The sequence below is a fragment of the Thermomyces lanuginosus genome (assembly GCF_041956635.1).
Source record: "Thermomyces lanuginosus strain ATCC 200065 unplaced genomic scaffold VTN49scaffold_27, whole genome shotgun sequence".
Lineage (NCBI taxonomy): Eukaryota > Fungi > Ascomycota > Eurotiomycetes > Eurotiales > Trichocomaceae > Thermomyces > Thermomyces lanuginosus.
This window is the reverse complement of record NW_027192361.1, coordinates 1,817,875-1,841,642: the sequence shown is the minus strand read 5'-3', so window position 1 is coordinate 1,841,642 and position 23,768 is coordinate 1,817,875. Positions and strand designations below refer to the sequence as shown.

The 23,768-nt window shown below is 50.7% G+C and overlaps 12 protein-coding genes across 12 annotated transcripts; 1 reads left to right on the top strand and 11 right to left on the bottom strand.

The window, feature by feature from the left end:
* Positions 1 to 34: 34 nt before the first annotated feature.
* On the bottom strand, positions 35 to 588 carry VTN49DRAFT_2945 (uncharacterized protein; the record flags this gene model as incomplete). The annotated part of the gene is made up of 4 exons (XM_069410726.1): positions 35 to 124; positions 178 to 231; positions 310 to 418; positions 473 to 588. 4 exons carry the CDS (start codon positions 586 to 588, stop codon positions 35 to 37), a joined length of 369 nt encoding a protein of 122 aa, XP_069269503.1.
* Positions 589 to 1,691: 1,103 nt separating this feature from the next.
* VTN49DRAFT_2944 (uncharacterized protein) lies at positions 1,692 to 2,982 on the top strand (the record flags this gene model as incomplete). The annotated part of the gene is made up of 2 exons (XM_069410725.1): positions 1,692 to 2,175; positions 2,228 to 2,982. 2 exons carry the CDS (start codon positions 1,692 to 1,694, stop codon positions 2,980 to 2,982), a joined length of 1,239 nt encoding a protein of 412 aa, XP_069269502.1.
* A 144-nt stretch (positions 2,983 to 3,126) lies between these two features.
* Positions 3,127 to 3,652, bottom strand: VTN49DRAFT_2943 (uncharacterized protein; the record flags this gene model as incomplete). Its single annotated transcript, XM_069410724.1, has 2 exons — positions 3,127 to 3,360; positions 3,455 to 3,652. 2 exons carry the CDS (start codon positions 3,650 to 3,652, stop codon positions 3,127 to 3,129), a joined length of 432 nt encoding a protein of 143 aa, XP_069269501.1.
* Positions 3,653 to 4,018: 366 nt separating this feature from the next.
* VTN49DRAFT_2942 (uncharacterized protein) lies at positions 4,019 to 5,961 on the bottom strand (the record flags this gene model as incomplete). The annotated part of the gene is made up of 4 exons (XM_069410723.1): positions 4,019 to 4,263; positions 4,317 to 4,886; positions 4,932 to 5,536; positions 5,603 to 5,961. The coding sequence occupies 4 exons, from the start codon at positions 5,959 to 5,961 to the stop codon at positions 4,019 to 4,021; spliced, it is 1,779 nt and encodes a 592-aa protein (XP_069269500.1).
* Positions 5,962 to 6,439: 478 nt separating this feature from the next.
* VTN49DRAFT_2941 (uncharacterized protein) lies at positions 6,440 to 7,968 on the bottom strand (the record flags this gene model as incomplete). The annotated part of the gene is made up of 2 exons (XM_069410722.1): positions 6,440 to 7,693; positions 7,747 to 7,968. 2 exons carry the CDS (start codon positions 7,966 to 7,968, stop codon positions 6,440 to 6,442), a joined length of 1,476 nt encoding a protein of 491 aa, XP_069269499.1.
* A 67-nt stretch (positions 7,969 to 8,035) lies between these two features.
* VTN49DRAFT_2940 (uncharacterized protein) lies at positions 8,036 to 8,318 on the bottom strand (the record flags this gene model as incomplete). The annotated part of the gene is made up of 2 exons (XM_069410721.1): positions 8,036 to 8,200; positions 8,256 to 8,318. The coding sequence occupies 2 exons, from the start codon at positions 8,316 to 8,318 to the stop codon at positions 8,036 to 8,038; spliced, it is 228 nt and encodes a 75-aa protein (XP_069269498.1).
* A 1,088-nt stretch (positions 8,319 to 9,406) lies between these two features.
* On the bottom strand, positions 9,407 to 10,189 carry VTN49DRAFT_2939 (uncharacterized protein; the record flags this gene model as incomplete). Its single annotated transcript, XM_069410719.1, has 2 exons — positions 9,407 to 9,954; positions 10,015 to 10,189. 2 exons carry the CDS (start codon positions 10,187 to 10,189, stop codon positions 9,407 to 9,409), a joined length of 723 nt encoding a protein of 240 aa, XP_069269497.1.
* Positions 10,190 to 10,459: 270 nt separating this feature from the next.
* VTN49DRAFT_2938 (uncharacterized protein) lies at positions 10,460 to 10,780 on the bottom strand (the record flags this gene model as incomplete). The annotated part of the gene is made up of 3 exons (XM_069410718.1): positions 10,460 to 10,500; positions 10,559 to 10,622; positions 10,670 to 10,780. 3 exons carry the CDS (start codon positions 10,778 to 10,780, stop codon positions 10,460 to 10,462), a joined length of 216 nt encoding a protein of 71 aa, XP_069269496.1.
* A 1,892-nt stretch (positions 10,781 to 12,672) lies between these two features.
* VTN49DRAFT_2937 (uncharacterized protein) lies at positions 12,673 to 14,205 on the bottom strand (the record flags this gene model as incomplete). Its single annotated transcript, XM_069410717.1, has 2 exons — positions 12,673 to 13,929; positions 13,984 to 14,205. The coding sequence occupies 2 exons, from the start codon at positions 14,203 to 14,205 to the stop codon at positions 12,673 to 12,675; spliced, it is 1,479 nt and encodes a 492-aa protein (XP_069269495.1).
* Positions 14,206 to 15,902: 1,697 nt separating this feature from the next.
* On the bottom strand, positions 15,903 to 17,439 carry VTN49DRAFT_2936 (uncharacterized protein; the record flags this gene model as incomplete). Its single annotated transcript, XM_069410716.1, has 3 exons — positions 15,903 to 17,162; positions 17,214 to 17,290; positions 17,349 to 17,439. 3 exons carry the CDS (start codon positions 17,437 to 17,439, stop codon positions 15,903 to 15,905), a joined length of 1,428 nt encoding a protein of 475 aa, XP_069269494.1.
* A 1,394-nt stretch (positions 17,440 to 18,833) lies between these two features.
* On the bottom strand, positions 18,834 to 20,372 carry VTN49DRAFT_2935 (uncharacterized protein; the record flags this gene model as incomplete). Its single annotated transcript, XM_069410715.1, has 2 exons — positions 18,834 to 20,096; positions 20,151 to 20,372. 2 exons carry the CDS (start codon positions 20,370 to 20,372, stop codon positions 18,834 to 18,836), a joined length of 1,485 nt encoding a protein of 494 aa, XP_069269493.1.
* Positions 20,373 to 21,850: 1,478 nt separating this feature from the next.
* On the bottom strand, positions 21,851 to 23,252 carry VTN49DRAFT_2934 (uncharacterized protein; the record flags this gene model as incomplete). Its single annotated transcript, XM_069410714.1, has 4 exons — positions 21,851 to 21,866; positions 21,915 to 22,613; positions 22,666 to 22,963; positions 23,027 to 23,252. 4 exons carry the CDS (start codon positions 23,250 to 23,252, stop codon positions 21,851 to 21,853), a joined length of 1,239 nt encoding a protein of 412 aa, XP_069269492.1.
* Between the last annotated feature and the right edge of the window lie 516 nt (positions 23,253 to 23,768).

Genomic DNA, 23,768 nt, shown 5'->3' with positions numbered 1-23,768 from the left:
ATGAGGAGAGTCTATCACGGCATGCAGTCAACTATCACCGCTTCAAGACGAGGTTGTCCAGGTCCTGGCGTTCCTTCTGCTCTTTCTCGAGTTCGCGGATGATGGGGCTGAGGTATTCCTTATCCTGTAATTGCCATCAGCAAGGTGCTCCGGAACCAATGGAAGAAGCAAACCCACCTCTTCCGGCTTAGTCCACTCCTCCGGAGGAAGGAGAGTGTGCGACAATGAGCACTATCCAAAGAAATATACAATCAGCACGAATTGCCCTCTAAACTCCCAACGTTCAATCTTATCGTCGAATAAACACACCTGGAAAGCCCGGCGAATGCGGAAGACGCGGTCGTAGGCCTCCTTCGGAGGAAGACGGCGGATCGCTTTCATGACCAGCTCATTCTCCTCGGAGATCAGGTCGTCGGACCTAGCTCGCCATCAGAACTCATATCACCTAATCAATCATCCTTGAGACCCCTACTTCAATCCGAGACGACGGTAGCCGGAGGCATTGGCATACCACTCGGCAATCGGCTGGACCCAGCGACGCAGAGCGGGCCGCTTGACGATGTAGTTTGCCAGCGACGGCACAGACATGGTGACGCGGGTGCTCAGAAGCAGCAATGGACGGTGGTCGCAAAGGCTGAGCGAGGGGGAAACCGAATCGCGGCCGACTGGGATTGGTTTTGATGGTGTCTGCCGACAATTGCGGAAGAAATGCGGAAGCGATCGAGGTTTTGATGCCTGAGGCAGAAATTCAGTACCAAAGTTATGGTTTGGTAACCTGGCCGTAATATTACGTTCTGGAATCCGAATGGAATTCGTCGATTTTCGTATGTATCAAATGCCTTTCGGCAGTTGGAATCCCAGCAGGCCAGCGGGGATTCTTGTGACGATCACGTTCAATCTGCACACTTGATCTACTCAGAACAATCCTCTCGGTACCGAGGCAGCGAGTCCCAAACCAGCCCTGGTACCTTTAGTCCTCACCGGATGGCGACATGACGGCGCCGCAGAGTCTCCGATCTTCTCCTCACGCCGGGACCTCGTGACTCTTCGTCGTCCGCTCTCCACTCTCCGCTCTGAAATATTAATCCACACACCCTCCAAATTTCCTTCTCCAAATAATAACGCCCCAGCACCGCCGACCGCTCTTTGTACAACATAGACTTTTGCTTGCGGCCCCTGGACGAGTTTGCGATCACATTGAGTTGCCCGGTATCTTCGGTATTGCGCGTTCCCTGCAGTTCCGTTCTGCTCTACGATCAATTCGGCCGAATTTCACCTCGCGATCACCCCTCCTTTGACTGTTGATAACCCTCGCAAGCTGTGAGGACTTTGTAGAATAATCTGCCTTGGTGGGTTGGGTTGTGGCAGGTCATTGTCGGCGGCTTTGGTGTTTTGGCGGCGCTCTGCTTCATCAGATCAGACGGCAACACGGCGTTCATAGATCAGCTCTCCCGTGATTTCTATAGGTCTTCCCGTCTGGCGCCCGCCGGAGAAGAGCCCTACCCAGACGCAGAATTAGCGCATCGAGCAAGACAGGATCGATCAAGCTGGCATCGCCATCTTCACTAGAGCGCAGAGGTCCTGGGTTCCGGGTTCGAGCGCCCTCTGTGCTCGAATCCGTGACCCGCCGGTGACCTACACGGGGGACACGGTAACAATAGTAGGCTCGAGGAGGTGAGCCTAGCCTTACGATGTCTCCGGCGCAGAGCCACGGCGACGCATCAGCATCAGCATCGTCATCATCAACATCAGAGCTGGTCTCCGAGCAGCAACAGCAAGAGTCCATGTCCATCCACCATGAATCGAGGCCGTACACGCAGCACGGGCTGCTGGCGCGCGTCCAGATCTACTCGACGCAAATCCCGGACTACTACGTGACGCCGTTTTGCGGGGCTGCGGCCGGAATGGCGTCCGGCATCGTGACATGTCCGCTCGATGTCATTAAAACGAAGCTCCAAGCGCAGGGCGGGTTCATGCGTCAAAGACGAGGAGAGCTGGCGAGTACATCACGAATTTATAAGGGGATGATTGGGACAGGACGCTTGATCTGGCGAGAGGAAGGGATAAGAGGGTTATATCAGGGGCTGGGCCCGATGCTCCTAGGGTATCTGCCGACATGGGCGGTATATCTAACAGTATACGATCGGTCGAGAGCGTTTTTCGAGGAGCGAACAGGTGAGCAGCACGCATTTGTGCTGGATGACACAAAACAATCTAACATGAGTAGATAACTGGTGGGTGGCACGGATGGTAGCATCAATTACGGCCGGGGCGTGCTCGACGCTCGTGACAAACCCAATTTGGGTGATCAAGACTCGACTGATGTCACAAGGCGGGCGCGCCGCCAACGGCGACGGCTACGTGCCATACTACTACCGCAACTCGTGGGACGCGGCGCGCAAGATGTACCGAACAGAAGGCGTGCGGGCCTTTTACTCGGGATTGACGCCGGCGCTGCTTGGTTTGTCGCATGTTGCGATCCAATTCCCGCTGTACGAGTACTTCAAAATGGCGCTGACCGGTTACGGCATCGGCGAGCACCCGGAAGAAGGCGGATCGCACTGGGCGGGCATCTCGCTTGCGACATTTCTCAGCAAAGTCTGCGCCAGCACTGCTACATATCCGCACGAGGTGCTGCGCACGCGTCTGCAAACACAGCAGCGACATCAGCCGGGCGCCTCGCCTGAGGGCATCGCTTTCCGCGGTGGACTCGACCTTCCAGCACACGCTCAGGGGCGGCCCCCTGGCGCAGCCAGCTCCGACGGCATGCCCAATCGCCCGCGATACGCAGGTGTATGGCGCACGTGCGAGACGATCCTGCGTGAGGAAGGCTGGCGCGCGTTCTACTCGGGCATCGGCACAAATTTGATCCGTGCGGTGCCGGCCGCGATGACGACGATGCTGACCTACGAATACCTCAAAAAAATGATTGGCATGATGCAGCACGAGGGTGAGAAACAATTAGGGAGGATACCTTCTTAAAGAAAAGAGGAACCCCTTGGAATGCTGTCTTTTCTGTATATCCCTGACGCACATCATAAATAGGTACCTAGTCCTTTAGAATACCCTAACCAATAGCTCTGTATAATAGAATATACAGTCATAGCCAGAACCATCTCCCTCTACTTATTTATGACTATCTTCTTCCCTCTTTTTCTCCTCCAACGCCTTCCCAACCCAATCCTCATCTTCCCGCCCACGCAACGCCCTCCGCCGCCGCTCTTCGCTGCGCTCGTACGCCGCCTCCAGCGCTGACGACGGCGCCCCGGAGAACCGATACTTTGCATCGCGAATACGCTTGATCGAGTACGCTGCGAGGATCAACGCCATGACGAATGCCGCCAGGGGAGCAGTGATGGACTGTTCATTTTTCATATTAACTCGATCAGTACTAGAGCCTACTAAAGTAGACAAATAATGGGTAATATCTGAAATGATTAGTAATTTTGCATACACGTGGATGACGGCCTAATGTTTTGGGTTGTGAGCCATCTTGATTTTGGTCATTGCCCTTAGTATCCGTTGAGAACCATTGTCGGGGCAGCCGTTGATGATGATATAGAGGTGGTGGTGGTCGCGGGTGTTGCTGTTGCCGCGCGAAGAAAATGGTCCTTGACAGAGGGGATAAGAAGCGCAGGCGAAATTGAGACATTTTTTAAGCGTTCACTGTTTCGTATCACTCAGATAGAGCCGTTTCATGCGTTGTCGAACTGAAGGGTGAACGTTTTGAATGTCATCGATTGGAAAGCTTGGGACGTAAAACTGCTCGTAGACTTCCAAGAATGGTTAGAGAAATGGATACTACCTAACCTTATTCAGTAGTTACTAATTTACCGTAGGTATACAGAGTATCAATATCCGTAGTTTTCGTTGCTAAACCTTTTACTATGGGCAGAATCGGTCTATGGTTTAAAAAAGATGTCACGAGCCGAGATCAAGTTTTGCCAACGCTTGAAGCCTGAACTCGTATCAGCTATTAAGGAGTAGTATTACAGTCTATCATGATATATGGTACATCCTAAGCCGCTGCAAATCCCAATCTCGTCCATGCCTCATAGATCTGCAGTTTGAGCTCCACCCGTAGATACGCGGTCCACGCCTTGACTAGGCGCCAGAGATTCCGTGGTCGGAAGAAAAGACCCCCTTCTTGAGCAATGGCGTCCATTTCCTCCTCGAAAACGGTCCTGGTTGCGTAGCGGGCGAGAATGAGGAACGTGCGCATAGGGCCCTGGCGGGTTTGTAGGTTTTCATCGAGACTGCGAGCTGCGCTGGGTTAGAGATTGGAGTAGGAGGATAAAGAAAGAAAGAAAACGTACTGAGGTCGTTTGTTTTGAGAATCAAGAGGATAATCCGCGGCACCTTGCCCAGTAACTCGACCAGCTGCTGTAGCATGCCCTCGCCCAGCGCATGCGTAATGTTGCGTTTCTCCTCTAGGTCCCGTGTCGAGATGATTTTCCGGTCCGACACAACTGCGTAGTCGCGCCCTGTGATCGCGCTGGCAAACAGGGGGAAATCCTCGTCCGTCACTCCCGCTACTTTGTACGCGTACTTGCGCATCTGCGCCTCATCGCCGTCAATCACCGACAGCCACAGTTTCGCGTAGTTCCGCCGTAAATCCGCGGGTATGTCCCGGTAAAGGCCGTGGTCGTACAGGATGATGTCGAAGTTGGGCTTCCCTTGCGGGCGGCGCCGGATCGCGATGTTGCCGCCGTGAGGATCGCAGTGCAGCGGGGCGTTGGCCCCGAAGATCATCAGGTTGAAAATGTGTGCCAGCGCCGCAGACACCTCATCTCGGTCAATACCGTTTGCGTCGAGGAATTCGAGATCGTCCGGCCGGTGGCCGGTGAGGTACTCCATAACAAGGATACGCTTCCGCGCCCACATGACTGCACTTGTTAGTTCCTGCTTACGAAGAAAGAGAATGGACGTACCCTCTGGAATTACCAACGGCGCCTTGGAGTGCTCTGCGAAGTACTCCTTGGTCCGAATCGCATTTTCCGCTTCCCGCCGGAAGTCTAGTTCTTGTGGAAGCGACAAATCCATCTCCCGCGACAGCCACTCCAGGTCATACTCCGGGAAGAACTTCTTGAGCGCTGCAAACGTCATCCGCGTCAGGGCCAAATCCAGCGGCACCCATTCCGCCAGGGCCGGATGTTGCACCTTGACTGCTACCTTTTGCCCTGTCTCTTTCAATGTGGCGACGTGCACCTGTGCCAGCGACGCTGCGCCGATCGGGTGTGGATCGAATGACGAAAAGTGCTCGTCGATCGACTTGCCGGTGTCGGTCAGGAACATTTGCTCAATTGACTCGATAGACGACACTGGGCACTTGTCCTGCAACGGGATAAAGGTCGTGGTCCACTCCAGCGGTAGCAGATAGCCCATGCTGCTGAGGTGCTGTCCAAGCTTGATGAAAATCGATCCATTCTGCTCTAGTACTCGAAGTGTGCGCTCAGCGCAACGTTTATGGCACGCACGAAGCTGGTCGGCATACTCCTCCGGGCTCAGATCTTTTTTGTTCAACGTGGCTCGGTAGCTGCGCAAGGGCTTAGCATTGCACCATGAAACCGGCAAGAGAAAACACTACGCGCACTCCACTCACTCGTTGATACATATTGCCAATGCAGCCACCACGCGCCCAGATCTCTGTGCCGCCGCAAATGCGTGCCGGAGCTCATCCGAGTACGTGAACCCTACGGCCAGCACAGTCCCTGCTGCAGCTAGCCGAATGGCCCATCTGCGTCGCAACTTGTCCCTGCTATTGTCACCCCTGGAGCCAGCCCCCCTAGATAATTGTCGCGCGGTGGCATGATAATCTTTCCTAAACGCTGTTCGAAACAAATCAGGTTGTACTTGACATATCCGACATGTCCAAGCGGTCGCTGGTGTGAAACTCGATTGCGACGAGTATACAATGCGCGGATTAAATCGCACGGCACAGCGAGGTACAATCGCTCTCATAATCGTAGCAAGAGACGGCGGAACCGATCAATCAGGCTTGATAACATTTACTCCATCGACGCGGTCTACCGATCCTCCGACAGGTAGGAGGGGTTTGAGTAGACGAAAAGGAAATCCGTGCAGACACGACGTCGAGGAGTTTATCGAAGGTCTTAATTGGCGAACTGTATTCGATTTTAAAGTCGATAGCTCGAAGTCGAGGCGAAGATGATGTCGTCGGCCGAAAAGAAAAAAAAATTCAGTCGGCGAATGTCGGAGGTCATAAATGCACACCCCACCCCAAATGCAGACCCTGGCTCTTTTCTCTACAACGCAATCGCCATCGACTTTACAACATTCAAATGGATAGGTAACCAGTACCACTACAGGCCTTGTAATACAGGATTTCTCAGATTGAAATGCAAAACCATGCTGCTCCGAACTCATCTCCAAACTTTCAAGTGCAGTCATCGACTCAAACCCATCCGAATGATCCCACTCATATCTCCCTTAACTGTTGCTCGACACCTGCCCAATATTCCCTGCGTAAGCGGATGGAAAACCACCAATTCCCTTTGGTATCCTTTCCGATCACGATTCCGCCATTTGCAAGCGGGATGCCTCTCGTGTTCATTGCGCAACTAATGTAGGATGGGCGACCCAGCTTGGTGTCGCGCTTTTCGAGCGGTGTTTCGGCCTTGATGACCGCCGGGGAGAAATCAAGAGTGAAGAAACGTGCTCTCTGCCAGTTGGAGATTGCAAGTAGCTTCATTCGCGGGTTGCCTACGATGACAGGGAAACCTGATTTATCGTAGGAATCCTTCAATTCTGCCATGTGCGCACGGAACTGCTCCACGGTCCGTTGTTGCTCGAGGTCTTTGCGAATCTGCAATGCCACAGAGCTGAGTGGCTCTTCGAGGACCTGACGGACGGGCAGAACCGTCCAGCAGCTGGTGACGGCGTTGGTGACCAAGCCCTCGGAGGACTGGATGAGGCCCATCTCTGCAAGGTGGCCGCGGCAGTCAACAGCATTCGTGATGCTAAGACTGCGACTGCCGCTGGGTTGTGCAATGCGCAACAAAGTTCTTGCCCACCAGGCACTCAAAATGTCGTTCTCGCTGATAAACGGTTTCTTGTCTGCGCTTGGGTTCTGTGCGGCCAGCTCATTCAAAGCGTCTTGACGCATCTGTTGGAGCTTCTCCGCGGGCAAGAAGATCACTCGACTTTCTCCTTTGTGCCAAAAAGAGTCGAGACGCGCGCAGATCCCAAAGACTAACCGCGGGAAGCCACGGAGAATCTTATCAGAAAGAACTGAGCGGGGCGCGGGCTTCTTGAGGGTCGCCATCATAGGGTCCGTGTCAAAGCAAGCAAAAGGAGGCACATCCTCTTCCTTGCCATGGAGAATGGCGACCCATGCGCGCATAATGGCCGCAAGGCCCATGGCATCGGATAAGGAGTGGAGAAAAGTCACACTCATGCAAGTGGCGTCCGTAAACGTGACGATCCGGAGGCCCAGCTGGGGCATGTCCGACTTAGCCCATTCCTTGTAATCGCGAGGCACCCGGGGATCACCCAGCAACGGTTCAAACTCCGTCGCTCCATCGGAAATCATCGGCTGTTCGCCGCCGCGAGGGATACGAGAACCGACCGGATGGTCGGTAATCGAGAATCCAAAATGCTGGTAACTATATATGAATGATGGACGATCTTCGCTGAATTTTGCCGGGAGATGATACTCCAGCTTTCCTTTGGACTAATTCGGACTGTCAGATGCATTGACAAATTAGCTCCATATCCCCTACTAACATTGATTCGCAAACGAGCGCCTAGTTTTCTCCATCCTTCCATCTCAAGCAACCGAGCGAATGCGCCGCGAAGCTTCTCTGCATCCAGGACATCGTCAAATCTGAAAATGACGTGGAGACGGATTCCTCGAGCGAGCTTTTGGCCGTCAATATAATTCAAAGGTAAGACGGTATCCGTCGGCACCTTGACCGATGTCGCGGACTTCCTGAAAGGGAGACGCATGGTGACCTCAGAGTCTCTCCGTCGAGATTCTCGACCAGGATTTCAACGAGAGACGTGCCGACTGTGATCATGTCTCAGGCACCAGTTTCCCGAAGATTAAATAAATAAAGAACACTGTCGAGACGACGACAATTCCAGGTTTATTGGAAAAGTACCGAGGTACAAGAGCCCAGGCCAGATGCCAACGAGTTGCCTCATCATGATTCTGCCCAAACTGGATGCAGTGATGACTCTGCAGATGTTAGTCTGTGGGGTGGCGTGGCTGTCTCGAATAGCATTGAGCTTACTGGGGATGTGGATACTGCAGTTTCGATGTTCCCTGTTGGGCCCTGAATGATGTATGATAGCATGATAACTTGCCATCATCAATAAACTTGCAGTGTCTCGGACGTACAAGTCCTAAGACATCATGGACAGCTGAGTATTCGGCTGCTAACGAATTGAGGGTATGGAGTAGATGTGCGTTGTTGTTCCCACTTTCAGGTGAGGTTAGGGCAAGATCAGCGGATTTGTTCCTTCTCTTGGTTACTTATTTTTCGAGTCTAAGATTTGCATTTTGTATTTTGAGTTTGTATTCTGCCTAATCGATGTATGTATCTGCCGATGCCTAGACCTAATCTCAACTATGATCGCCGTGCAGGAGCCTCTTGATTATCTGAGCGCCCTGCAGCTCTGCTGGCTCTGATCGAAACCCTAATAGGAACCAAAATATAGGTTAGAAGCTCGTAGCTTTTCTGGAATGCTTGATCAGCCCTGTGGACCCTTCCGATAAGCTCACCGCTTTAATGCACTGGTTCTAGCCTCGATCAGGAAATGCCGCGGTAACTTAATTCCCAGTAATCCGGGTCAGACTGGTCCGTAGTCCGGCACTCCGTTAAACCAGTCAGCCTGCTTTAAGGACAGCTGGACATGCATGAGATCAACGTGGAACTGCGAGAGTACCTTATTCGTGTCTCTGGAGGCTTTTGCGGCTGGCTGGCACATACGGAGAATTCGTAGGTACTCCGTAAAAAGAAGTACCTTCTTTGGTCGGCGATTGCCAAAGTTCAAATGCACACCTCCAGGACACTGTAGGTACGACAAGGAGTACTCCGTACACATCTGACTTTCATGTTGCGATTTCAAGATTTGAGTGTTTATGCACTTGGAAGCACATTCGCGAAACGGTATTGTCATAACTCCAGCTCCTACTGCCTGAGTGTATTATAGACGCTGTAGATACAGCAGAGCAGCTATTAGAAGTAGTCGGTACAAACATTTGCTCAAAGTCATGCGAGGTGAACCTGGTCATAACTCTTTCAACTGCTGCTCAATACCAGACCATAGTTTTCGGCACATGGAGAAAGTGAACCACCAATTTCCTCTTGCATCCTTTCCGACCACAACACCCATGTTCGTGAAGGGAACTCCCATCGCGGTCATACAAATGTAGGATGGCTTACCCCCGCTGGTTATTGCGCTTGTAGAGCGGCTTCCCAACCTTTGTGACTGCCGGCGAGAAGTCCAATGTGTAGAGGTCCGCTTTCTGCCAGCTGGAGATGCTGAATGTTTTCATATTGGGTTCACCTACTATTATGGGATGACCAGTCTTGTCGATCGAGCGTTTGCTCTCTGCTAGACTTGCCCGAACCTGCTCCATAGTCCGTTGTTGCTCGAGGCTTTTACGAACTCGCAACGCCAGAAGACCAAGCGGTTCTTGGAGGACCTGGCGGGCTGTCAGAACGGTCCAGCATGTGCTCACGCAATTGGCGATTAAGCCGACGTGGGGGGACGGGATAACGCCGGTCCGGGCAAGGGCATCCCGACAATCGAATGCATTGGTGAGGATCACGGTGCGGTTGGGCCTAGGTCGGTCAATGCGAGTCAAGGCTCTTGTAAACCAAGCGCTCAGAACGTCATTCTCGCTAATGAAGGGCTTCTCGTCGGCGTCAGGGTACTGAGCAGCGAGGTCCTTCAAAGCTTCCTGACTCATCTGCTTCGCCTTTTCTGCAGGCAAGAAGAGCACTCGTCCCTCGTTCTTGTGCCAGAGCGATCAAAGATACGAACGCATTCCCAATACAAGCAAAGGAAAGCCACGAAGGATTTTGTCAGCGAGGATGTAACGCGGCGGAGGTTTTTCGAGAATTGCGGACATAGGATCGGTGTCGAAGCCAAAGCACTCTGGCACTTCCTTTTCGTGGAGAATTGAGAGCCATGCCCGCAACATTGCCGCAAGGCCCATGGCATCCATCAAGGTATGTAAAAAAGTTATCGTTAGGCAAGTGGCGTCATTGAATGTGACGATTCGAAGGCCTAACTGGGGAATGTCCGAATTGATCCAATCTCTGTAATCTCGAGGAATTCGGGGGTCCTCCAGCAGTGAGCTAAGTGTGCTTGCCCCGTCGAAGATCATCGGCTGATCGCCGCCACGAGGGATGCGAGAACCGATCGGATGATCCACAATTGATGATTCAAATGCTCGAAACTGTACAGAAATGACGGACGATCTTCATTAAATGTCGCGGGGAGATGGTACTCCAGCTTTCCTTTGGACTAATATTGCTCTGTCAGATCTATCATTTTAGCTCTTTTTTCATTGTCACGAACTTACATTCAATCGCAAACGAGAGCCCAGTTTCCTCCACCTTTCCATCTCCAACGACCAAGCGAATGCACTGCGAAGCTTTTCCGCATCTAGGACGTCATCAAAACATAAACTAACTTGAAGACGCATCCTTCGATATACCTTCTGCTGGTCAAGATAGCTCAGAGGGAGGACGGTGTCTGTCGGGACCTCTGCGGATGCAGAGGGCTTGCTGAAGGAGAGGCCCATTGGGAATCTCTACTGTGTAATCAGGACCCTGAATCAAAACTTCAGAAAAGTTATCGGTGACAGTGACTGTGTCAACGTCACCAGTCTCCAACGAATAAATACATTGCGCCGTCGAGAAGACTGGCAGTCCTAAGTATTATCAATTATTATACAAGTATAGAGCTGCAGGAACCTCGGTAAACATGTTGGAGGTTGAATTCGTAGTCTTGCCTAAATCATGTAGCGAACACCGAGTGCTCCGTTTTGTATGACCGTGCCGAATCAGGTCGAATGGCATTGATGTTATTTGCCTGATGTGGATAACGCCGATCCTAATCCAATCCTCTGCTGGTGCTTAGAATCTGGACGAAGAATGACGTGTCTGTTTGATGATCAATGCTTCAGTATGGTGTCGTAATTCTGTGGATTGCGTAGCAGTGCCTCAGCCTTACAGACCCATGGAATGACCACATCCTGCTAAATTGCTGATAGCCCAAAATCTTGACTCATCTTTTTGGGCACGGTTAGGTCGGCTTCGAGAAACTGCTTCTTCAGCATCACTTCAGGACCTAACCGTGTTTTGCTCGATCGACGTTACTGCATAAACACAATTCGGCCCATCGTCCCGTTCGAATAGTACCTCTTGTCACTTTCAGAAATTTGCAGGTGCTGATCACACAGAACATTAAGCGCTTGCCATCAATTTATGAGACGGATACTAGGAGGATAGCTGGAAAAGCAACAAAAAAAAAATGAGACTACGGAGTAGCGTAATCGTATAAGCACTGCGGTCTGCTGCTCGTCCGTCCCTCTGAACACAAGGTGATGAGAGTCCTATGTATACACAAAGGTGCAGGATGAGTGCTAGATCCCAAACCGTACGTCATGGCACTCTCCGAGGGAAAGACGTCTGCTCCGTGGATGGCATGGCAAGAACCAACATCGGATACATGACATCGAGGTATCACACTCGCCGTATTAGCCGCAAGCTAGCCACAAACTACAGTAGTCTGCCCTATCCCTGACAATATACGAGTACGGACTCTACGAAGTACGGAGTACTTTTCTGGAATTGGGCCAATGGACGAATCGAATCGATCAAGCTTGGTGTGTCATTCCGATAAGCTTTTCGACACATAAACCTGCCCAGGTTAAACTTTGCGATCGCCACTCTTAGGAGTATATCTTACACTGAGTGGGTACGTCCCTGGAGCCAGGATACATAAAACTTAATCAGGAATACGATAAGTCTAACCTAACATCAATACGCCAATAAATCTTCAGCAAATTGGGTCGGCTCTCCATCAAACAGCCAGCCATCCGGACTATGCATTGAACATGGACGAGGTCGACGTGGAACAAATAAGTAAGCATGAAATATGCGAATAAAATAAGCGAATAATGCTATCAGTTACACCAATTTTGAGATCTCTCTCACCGCTTGAATTTTTCTTTTTACGCACTCAGCTCTCTGGCCCATACTCTACACGAGATTAATGGATGAAAGAGCCAGCTCTTTGGGATTGGCCCGAGCGGATGAGTCGCCAATGGAAGGATAACCTAGGTCCTTGAGCGATCTACTGATCATGGCTCATAAACGAAGTCTCGTGGCCAATCCTAATGCGAGACTTTCAGGAACCGGGAACTTGCCAGCATCGGAGAGCGCGGCTAGCAAGGAAATTCGTTTGCCAGATATCTGAGCCGTGTGGCTGCCTCGTTTCTGATTTCAGATTCACCATGGAATCTGAACACTACCGAGAACTCGATGTTAATTCCAAGTAAGATCGATGGAGGAATCATGAAATGTCGAGAAGACTGCATGGCTGAAAGAATCAGCAACATCATAATTACTTACAAGCCCTTATCTCAGACTCGCTTGACTCAACAAATTCAGTAGACCTTAGGATAAGCAGTCACATTTCTCTCATCTGTTGCTCAACGCCAGCCCATAGCGTTCTGGGCAGCTGCATGCCGAACCAATAGTTCCCCTTTTCATCCTTCCCAACCACGACGCAGCCATGTGTAAGCGGGATGCTGCCAGCCGTCATGCCCAGGACACTGATATAGGATGGGCGACCCAGCTGATTATCCCGTTTATCGAGCGGCGTTCCCACCTTGGTGACCGCCGGAGAGAAATCAAGTGTGAAAAATTTCGCTTTCTGCCAGTTGGAGAAGGTGACCATCATCATCCCGGCATTACCAACAACGTAGAAGAACCCCGTTCTATCCTGAGAGTCTTTGGCTTCTGCCAGACCAGCTCGGACCTGCTCAACAGTCCGTTGCTGCTCCAGGCTTCTGCGAGTTTGCAATGCCAGGGAACCGAGTGGCTCTTCAAGGACCTGACGAGCCGACAGGACGGTCCAGATCCCGTTCACAGCATTGGTAATCAAGCCAACGTCGGGCGACGGGATGAGCCCCATCTCTGTAAGGACCCCTCGGCAATCAAAGGCATTCATGATGGTAATGGTTCGATCGACAGCTGGCCGTACAACGCGCACCAAGGCTCTCGTCCACCACGCACTCAAGATGTCGTTTTCGCTGACAGACGGAACCTTGTCGGGGTTCTGCGTGGCAAGCTCTCTCAATGCGTCTTCCCGCAATCGTCTCACTTTTTCCGCGGGTAAGAAAACGTATCGTCCCTCGGGGGGATACCAGTAAGATTGGAACATTGTCCGAATCCCGAAGACAAAGAGTGAGAGACCACGCATAATCTTATCCACGAGGATAAACCGTGGCGGAGGCTTCCCCTCGAGGGCCAACAGCATTGGATCAGTGTCAAATCCAACAAAAGGCGGCACATCCTCTTCCTTGCCATCGAGAACCGCGACCCAAGCCCGAAGTATAATCGCAAGGCCCATGAGATCCGTCAAAGTATGAAGAAAAGTGACCGTTATGCAAGTAGCATCCGCAAACGTGACAATCCGAAGGCCTAATTGAGGCATGTCCGAATTCACCCATTCCTTATAATCGCGAGGCAGGCGGGGATCCTCCAGCAGCGAGTTGTAGTCGCAGATATCACCAAAGGTTGCAGGTTGATCTCCAGCACGAGGGAGGCGAGAACCAACGGGATGATCTGCAATGGACGATCCAAAATGCTCGAAGCTGTAGACGAAGGACGGACGATCTTGGGTGAACGTTGCGGGAAGATGATATTCCAGCTTCCCTTTGGACTAGCTCACAATATCAGGACGTACTGCCAAACTCCTTTCGTAGCTCGAACTAACATTCAACCTCAGACGAGCTCCCAGTTTTCTCCACCCATCCATCTCGAGTAAGCGAGCGAATGCGCTGCGAAGCTTCTCTGCATCCAGGACATCGTTGAAGCAGAAACTGATTTGAAGACGCACCGCTCGATATAACTCCTGATGATCGAAGTAGTGAAAAGGCAAGACGATGTCCGTCGGGACCTTTGCAGGGGCAGCGGGCTTGCTGAAAAAGAACCCCATGATGCATCAAAATTTGTAGGCAAGACTCTTAGCGAGAGAAGCATGGACTGTGAAGATGGCCCTGATTACCGGGTCTTTCGCCACATGATATGGCCAACACTGTCGAGACACAACGGTTGTATCGGTCCTTCGAAGCAACTATCAAGCTGCAATGAACCATGCCAGACGTCAAAGGAAATTCTGGTGCGTCATTATCTCTTCAAAGCGTAAATCGAACACGGATTCTCTTTGAGCAGCCATTTCAAATGGCATGATCTAGTCTATGTGTATAGTACTTACTCAAAAAAATCCAGTTGCTCACTGGGTAGTAGTCGTCATAGTGAACATCAATATGAGACTAAGTATGGACTTCAGTACCTCGGTCCTAATTGTACAGGCCTTTGTTGAGTGGTCAGGTGGTGGTTTAAGGTTACTGATGACTCTTCGACTGACTCGTAGGGTTAAAACAATGACAGTGCATTGCCCATTGGTTTGTTCCCTGCGGTTCTCCGTACTTGCTCTCTTAGTAGATGTAGCTACCATTCTTAACCCTCTCGAATTGATCACCTTGTATGAATATTCCAGTAATCAGGGATGGTATATGATGGCACTCGGGCTAAGTACCTAAGGTGGTGTCCTGTTCGGGTGGAGTGATCAGAACTAATCCATCAATGTGAAGAGCTCTTAAGTAAGCTAACCTTTTGGAACAAGACTGATAAGTTTTGTGGGCCCTTTCCGCTTACACTGGGTCGTCCACTCGCCAGTCACCATCTGATTGGGTTAAGCTACCTGTCATCCTAACCTGATTAGGAAAGAAGCTCAACACTCCGCTTGCCAGGCCTGGCCTTCTTCGAGCCGCCAGTCTCATCGTCCACTCACCTAAGGCCGACGTGGAACAAGAATATCCTATACTCCTATGAAATAGACGGCAATGGTAGCTGCTGTATCAACTTTGAGAACGTTCGAAGCTTGGTCGCGCTCGCAGCTGCCTGTTCCATTCACGAGGTCAAAGGAGGGAAGCAGGCTCTCAAGAATTGACTCGCGCGCTGATGAAGTCACCATTGAAGGGAGGATCACTGCAGTGAGCGTATCTTCTCACTAATGTATATTCATCAATTAAGTCTCTCATCCAATTATAATGCGAGACCTTAACGAAATGCTGCGCCGGCAGCGAAGAACGTGGCTCGAAAAGGATTCTAATCAGTAACGTGAGCTATTTTGGCTGCCGTTTTCGGGTTTTGATTCATCATGATGTCCGAATCCTGCGAAGCCAAGTGTCAAAATCAGGGGAATTGATCGAACGGAGACGGAAAAGCTGAGGAGACTGAATAATTGAAGGGATCAGCAGAAATGCGCTATTGTTCCACGCAATGCTCATGTGTCAAACTCAGTCGTTTGACTCAACAAATTCGATAGAGCTAGCAGTCGCATCTCTTTCAACTGTTGCTCAAAGTCAGCCCATAGCGTTCTGGGCAGCTGCATGCCGAACCAATAATTCCCCTTTTCATCCTTCCCAATCACGAGGCACCCGTCTGTGTGCGGGATGTTGCCAGTCGTCGTATTCATTACACAAATGAAGGATTGGCGGTTGAGGAGACCGGCGACAAATTACCTCTGCCTCAGGAAGAAAATAGCAGTTACCTGATGTATCATAATTCCAAAGTCACGGCTCAAGTCCACTCATTCACTCAACACATCTGATAGTAAGCATAGACAAATCACATCTTCCGCAACTGTTCCTCGACGCTAGCCCATAAGTCACTTCGCAGCCTGAAGTTAAACCAAATATTTCCCTTTTCGTCCTTTCCAGTCACAGCACCTCCATTTACGACCGTCATACCACCGCCAGTCGCGCCTCTGACACAAATGTAGGATGCGCAACCCAGCTGATTATCACGCTTGCCGAGCGGCGTCCCGACTTTGATGACTGCCGGCGAGAAATCAAATGTGAAAAATTTCGCTTTCTGCCAGCTGGAGATGATGACTAGCATCATACCGGAATCACCGACAATGTAGGAGTAACCAGTCCTGTCGTTGGCATCTTTAGCCTCCGCCAGGCTCGCTCGAACCTGCTCAACAGTCCGTTGCTGCTCCAGGCTTCTGCGAATTTGCAATGCCAGGGAACCGAGTGGCTCTTCAAGGACTTGACGAGCCGACAGGACGGTCCAGATCCCGTTCACAGCATTGGTAATTAAGCCAACGTCGGGCGACGGGATGAGCCCCATCTCTGTAAGGACCCCTCGGCAATCAAAGGCATTCATGACGTTAATGGTTCGATCCGCAGCTGGTCGTTGAACGCGCATTAGAAGTTTTGCCCACCACGCACTGAAGACGTCGTTTTCACTGATGAACGGCACCTCGCCCGGGTCAGGGTTCTGTTTAGCGAGCTCTTCCAAAGCGTCCTGATACATCTGTTCCATCTTTTTCGCTGGCAAGAAGATCTTTCGTACGTCGTTCTTGTACCAGTGAGATTGGAACATCGTCCGCACCCCGTAGACAAGCAGCGGGAATCCACGGAGAACCTTATCCGCTAGCACCCAGCGCGGCGGAGGCTTCTTGACAGCCAGCAACAAAGGATCATTCTCAAGGCCGACAAAAGGCGGCACTTCATCTTCCTTGCCATGGAGAATCGCGATCCATCCCCGCAGAATGGCCAAAAAGCCCACGGCATCCGTCAAAGAATGAAGGAAAGTTATCGTCACGCAAGTGGCATCATTGAATGTGACGATTCGAAGGCCCAGTTGGGGAATGTCCAGGTTAATCCAATCTTTGTAGCTAAGGGGTATACGGGGGTCTCCCAGCAGTGCGCTATACTTGTCTGCTCCACCGAAAATCATCGGCTTATTGCCGCCGCGAGGGAGGCGAGAACCAATGGGATGTTCCGCAATGGATGATCCAAAGTGTTCGAAACTGTATATAAAGGACGGACGATCCTCAGTGAACATCGCGGGAAGATGATACTCCAGCTTCCCTTTGGACTAACCCATATTGTCAGATCTACCACTTGAATTCCTTTCGTGGCAACTTACATTCATTCGCAGACGAGCCCCCAAAGTTTTCCACCCGTCCATTTCCAGTAAGCGAGCGAATGCTCCGCGAAGTTTCTCTGCGTCCAGAACATCATTGAAGCAGAAACTGATTTGGAGATGCATCTCTTTGTATACTTATCTTCTGGCCATCAAAGTAACGAAATGGCAGGACTGTGTCCGTCGGAACCTTGGCCGGAGCTGCCGGCTTGCTGAAGGAAAGACTCATGGCGGCTCTTGTACAGTATCTCGCGCGTGAAAAGAGAAACGTTGACTGCTGATGGTTTGGCCACGGGCATTCTGATGATTTAAAAAAGGCCACCATCTGGACGATGATCCTATTAACTCTTCGACGCAACTATCAAGCTGCAAGGGCCCATTCCAGCCATTCAAGAAGTCATTGCATCATGATCCCACTTAGACATGAAGCGAACTTTTCAGCTTTCGCTTTGCATGGCCATTTTGAATGACATTTTCCTTAGCCTGTAGTGGATGATGTACGAGCAGATAATTCCCTCTCGGTCCCTGGACTGTGGGTGATCGGCATGAGACTAAATAGTACGGATGGAACTACAGCTCTTCCGCGCTTCTCGTATAAGCTCTTCTCCCCTGGCCAAATGGCCAGGTACCGACTTCATGGCTAATCATGACTCTTTGACTTACTGGTAAGGTTAGATTAATCAATGTCAATGCATGTTTTATTGTTTCAGCCATTTCAGTTTTAGATGTGCTCGACTAATTAATGTCGCCATCATTCTCTAGACGATCCAATTTGATCGTCCTACATGAGCCCTTCCATACGATGACAGTTCAACAGTTTACCGCATCGGCCTGGTGACCGTTATCAGAAGCCCTAAATCGGCCAACGTGAAAGCTCCTAGCCATTTTTGGAACAGAACCGATTGACTATGTGGACGCTTTCTCTTGGCTCGCTCTTAAATTAGCATTACTACTCGTAGTCTTATCCTGATAAGGGCAAATGCTCAACTCATTCTCAAGTCTCGACTGAACGGTTCGCCCTCCATCAAGAAGCTAGCCAGCCAACACCGTGGATATAGACGAGTCAACGCGGAATAATGTGATAAGCAACAACGGAACTATATTGTACTATTGAGAGCATCCTTTCCGTTGAAAGCTTGAGTTAGCTGCTTGGTATAGGTATACACGACAATATGTGAATAATCGGAAGCGCTCTCCTGGATTCCGCTGACATGCAGACGATACATAAACCACCGTTAAAAGATCTACTAGTACTTGGTACTAATATTATGGTCACACTATTATCTCATGTTCATGGTCAAAATGCCAGCAAAAAGCTGGCTTCTTGCCCTATATTGTCGTTAGTTCTCTGCGAAATGGAGCCCCAAGCAGAGCAGTGCGCAAGGGATTCCAGTTTGCTCAGCACGCGAGCCATGTGGTTGCCTTCTTCCGTTTCCGGATTCCCCATGCTGTCCGGACATTGTCGAGGAACTCTATTCCAACTTCAAGGAAAAATTGACGGAAGAATGATGGAAAGCTCAACGAGATTGCATGATTAAAGGATTAGCAACAATGTATCATTATAAGCACAATGTCTCATGTCTAGTCATTGACTCAACACGTTCGATAGCGAAGACAGAGCCGTTACATTTCTTTCAACTGTTCCTCGACTCTAGCCCATAACTTATTGCGCAGTTGGAAGTTTAACCAGAAATTCCCCTTTTCATCCTTTCCAATCACAGCACCTCCATTCATGATTGGCATGCCAGCATCGGTTGTGCCCTTGACACACATGCATGATGCGCGACCCAGCTGGTTATCACGCTTATCGAGCGGCGTCCCGACCTTGATGACTGCCGGCGAGAAATCAAATGTGAAAAATTTCGCTTTCTGCCAGCTGGAGATGATGACTAGCATCATACCGGAATCACCAACAACGTAGGAGTAACCAGTCCGGTCGTGGGCATCTTTGGCTTCCGCTAGACTCGCTCGAACCTGCTCTACGGTTCGTTGCTGCTCCAGGCTTCTGCGAACTTGTAATGCCAGGGAACCGAGTGGTTCCTCAAGGACTTGACGAGCCGACAGGACGGTCCAGAAGCCGTTCACAGCATTGGTCACCAATCCGACGTCAGGGGCCGGGATGAGCCCCATCTCTGTAAGGATGCCCCGGCAATCAAAGGCATTCATGATGGTAATCGTGCGATCGCCGGCGGGTCGTACAACACGCGCCAAAAGTTTTGCCCACCACGCACTCAAGACGTCGTTTTCACTGATGAAGGGTACCTTGTCCACGTTAGGGTTCTGGGCGGCAAGCTCATTCAAAGCGTCCTGGCGCAATTGCTCCACCTTTCCTGCGGGCAGAAAGATTACTCGTTCTTCGATTTTGTACCAATAAGATTGAAACAACGTCCGTACTCCGTAGACAAGCAGTGGGAAGCCGCGAAGAATCTTATCCGCGAGGATCCAGCGCGGCGGTGGCTTCTTCTCGAGGACCGACAACATAGGATCAGTGTCGGAGCCGATAAAAGGCGGCACTTCCTCTTCCTTGCCATGGAGAATCGCCAGCCATCCCCGCAATATGGCCACAAGACCCATGGCATCCGTCAAAGAATGAAGGAAAGTTATCGTCACGCAAGTGGCATCATTGAATGTGATGATTCGAAGGCCCAGTTGGGGAATGTCCAGGTTAATCCAATCTTTGTAGCTAAGGGGTATGCGAGGGTCTCCCAGCAGTGCGCTATACTTATCTGCTCCACCGAAAATCATCGGCTTATTGCCGCCGCGAGGGAGACGAGAACCAATGGGATGTTCCGCAATGGATGATCCAAAGTGTTCGAAACTGTACATAAAGGACGGACGATCCTCAGTGAATATCGCGGGAAGATGATACTCCAGCTTCCCTTCAGACTAGCTCATACTGTCAGATGTACCACTAAAACTCCTTCCGTGACACAAACTAACATTCAATCGCAGACGAGCCCCCAATTTTCTCCATCCATCCATCTCGAGTAAGCGAGCGAATGCTCCGCGAAGTTTCTCTGCGTCCAGAACATCATTGAAGCAGAAACTGATTTGGAGACGGATTGCTCGATAAATCTCGTTGTCATCGAAGTAGTGAAAAGGCAAGACGGTGTCCGTCGGGACCTTGGCTGGGGCAGCGGGCTTGCTGAAAAAGTGGCCCATGGTGAATCAGAATCTCGTGGGCAAATCTTTCATCGAGAAAAGCGTGAAATGCGAATATGGACCTAGCCGCCAATCTCCTAACGGATAATATAGGAGCACCGTCAACACAACAGTTCTATTGATTCGTCGATGCGCCTATTGAGCTGCAAGAGCACATGCAACACGACAAGTTTTATAATCTTGACTACTCCGTACGCATGAAGTGAACGCCGTCGATCTTGCTTTGCGTGGTCATGTTTGCCTAGTGGATAATGTAGATAAATACTCCGAACTTGTGTATCCGAAAATTCCCCAGTTGGTCCCTGAATGAATTGGGCCATCAGTTTGATAAATATGGATGGAGCTGCAGCGTCGCCGCCCAACTCATAAGCACCGGCTGAATTGCCAGGGGCTAATTTTAAGTTAATAATGACTCTTTGACTTACAGAAAGGGTTAGATCATGCTCGGCAATGCATTATCAACTTCTTGTCTTATGGTATTGTAGTCTTCTAACACACGCATATACATCGCCATCACTCTCTAAATCGTTGTGGAAATCGATCGCCTTATGAACTCGTCCATCATCCAACAGGCAACTGAATGCTGGGGCTCGACAAAACCCTAATCCAACAGTCTGGAGAGCTCTTAACTTTTTCCGGAAAGGAACCCATAGCCAAGCTTCTGTGGATCCGTTCGCTTAAGTTAACTTAGATCACAAAAATCTGAATAGGCTTAGCCTTATCAGGAAAGCTGTGCTGACCCGAATCTGGGCAAACCGGGATCGCCTCCAGCAGCCAGCCATGCATTCAGATACGTACAAGGCCTACGCAGAAAGTCGGATAAGCGACACGGAGCTATTGTATACAGAGTAGGCTACTATGTATTGAGGGTATTTGTCCGCTGGAAGCTTGCTCGCGATTGCTTGGTCCTTAGTACGGATACGGAGCGCATTACTGTAAACACGGGTAGCTACGAGTACGCGTACTCGGCACACGAAACTAAATCGCTCCCCTGGATTGACTCGTGCAAACGATACGTGAATGAATATTCAAAAGATCCGCTTTAGCCTTTGAGTTACTAGCAGGAGATCACATTCATGTTCAGAATGCAGAGCAAAAGCTGATCCCATACCCATTCTTGCTGTTAGATTTTGACGAAGTGGAGTGCCGGCATGGGAAGCGAGTGTGCAAGGATTTCCCAGCTTTCTTTGGAACCGGCCTATTCCATATGCATGCACAGCTGAATATCTACCTATCTACAGGTACCTACCTATGTAACAGCACCTGACTTTCAATAAAATACATTTCACAGTCGCCAATGATATTAAAAGGAAAGTACAAGCCCATGCACATCCCACCAGGGAGAGCACGGTCTCTGTGCACCAGGGGTTTGCCCCTTGTATTCGATATCTAATACGGAATCAAATTATATCAACACCAAGCGCTTGATCTACAACCAAATTTCACTAAGGAATTTGACGCCAAAGTCGGTCAATCACTTATTCCACGATGTAACTAGGCCAATCAGCATCACTGTCTCGCGAGAGTCAAGATTGTACTTACCTCCACTCATGCTCTTCTTCACCATACTGGATCCCCTCGATCCAGTCCTTCATGCGTTTCGCAATTTCTCCCGCCTCCTCGTTCTCCTTCAGTCCGCAGTCGATCAATTGGCCGCGGTAGCTAATCTTGCGCACGGGACTGACAACTGCCGCTGTGCCGGCGCCGAAGACCTCAAGAAGGCGACCCTCCGCCGACGCCTGCGCCACCTCAGCCATCCGGATCTTGCGCTCCGAAACCTTCCATCCCTCGGGCACGAGCCGCTCCCGAGCCAGGCTCAGAACTGAGTCGCGCGTCACGCCCTCCAAGATGGTGCCGTCCAGAGGTGGTGTGATCAGCTCCTTCTGGCCGGTCTCCTTGTCCTTTATCGCCAGGAAAAGATTCATAGTGCCCACTTCGGTGATGTATTCCTCCTTGCCAAAGAGCCAGAGGTTCTGGTGGAACCCGCGCGACATGGCTTTCTGCTGCGGAACAATGCAGGGCGCGTAGTTGGCACCTAGCTTGTAGTCACCAACGCCGCCCGGCCATGCGCGCACAGCGTAGTCCGTGGCCTCGAGCGACACCGCCTTGAATCCAGTCGGGTAGTATGGTCCTACGGGGCTTGCGATCACGAAGAGCATTGCAGAATTTGGTGGATTGACACCCAACGCAGCCTGCGTTCCGATCATAGTGGGGCGCAGGTAGAGAGAGTAACCCTTGGTGCTGTTACCGTCAACTCCCGTCGCAGAGAATCCCAATGGCAGCACAAACTCACTTGGGGATAAATCGGCTGTCAAGCTTGAGCAATTCACCAATTAGCTTGATGAGAGCATCTCCGTTGATGGTGGGCAATGCAATGCGCGCTGACGATTTATTCAATCGTGCCATGTTCTTGTCAGGCCGAAATAGTCGGATTCTTCCTTCCTTGTCTTTGTACGCTTTCATCCCTTCGAAGCACTCAAACGCGTAGTGGAACACGCAGGTGGACGGGTCCAAGCTCAGGTTCTGGTACGGAATGATGCGTGGCGGTAACCAACCCTCCGACTCGTTCCAATTGACGGTAATCATATGGTCTGCAAAGATGGCTCATTGTCAGCTCGCTCCCTCTTATGACTATGCATAATGCCATGCCGCACCGGTAAATGACTTTCCAAACACCAATTTCTCATCTGGAATCAGCTCCTTGGGGTTCGTCGTCTTTGTAATAGTTAGCTTGGACAAGTCGAGGTCAGGTAACTGCGCATTGCTGCTATAGGATCGCCGCCATAGTCGCGCCCCCACCGCGGCCGAGCATTTCGTCGAGATGGGGTGCGTCGTCGCTGCGCGCAAAGACTGCACCGTGAATCGATGTGAGAGTGTCATTGTAACGGGAGGCGATTATCCGAGTATTTTTGAACGCCACGAACACAATATCACGTAGACAAGTCCAGATGAATGAACTGAACTGTTCGAGAAAGAGACCCCAATGTTCAATGAGGAATCAGCAGAAGAGAAACGTTAAATATTGTGAACAACGTGAGTCATAGTAGTATCCTCTGCGTTTTCTTCCCAATCGGCAAAGAAAAACGATCGGAGTATGTTCCGTTCTCCGAGCGGCGGGTAGCGACGGCGCTTTGCCACTGGTAGGGCGTGGATGCCTTGATGCCTGAACCGAAAGAACAGACAATTCTTGGCATGGCATTTCGGCATGCCGCCATATCACGTGAATTTATGACAGCTTCGGGCACTGACTGGACTGAATGAAACGAGTCGCAAGGATAGACCAGTCCACAGCACTGCTCTTGAACCTTCTGCTTCTAACCGGATATGAGAATTCGGTGAGAGGGATACCTACGTTGTCTCGGCCGGGCTGGAGCCCAACAGTATGTTCATGGCGTC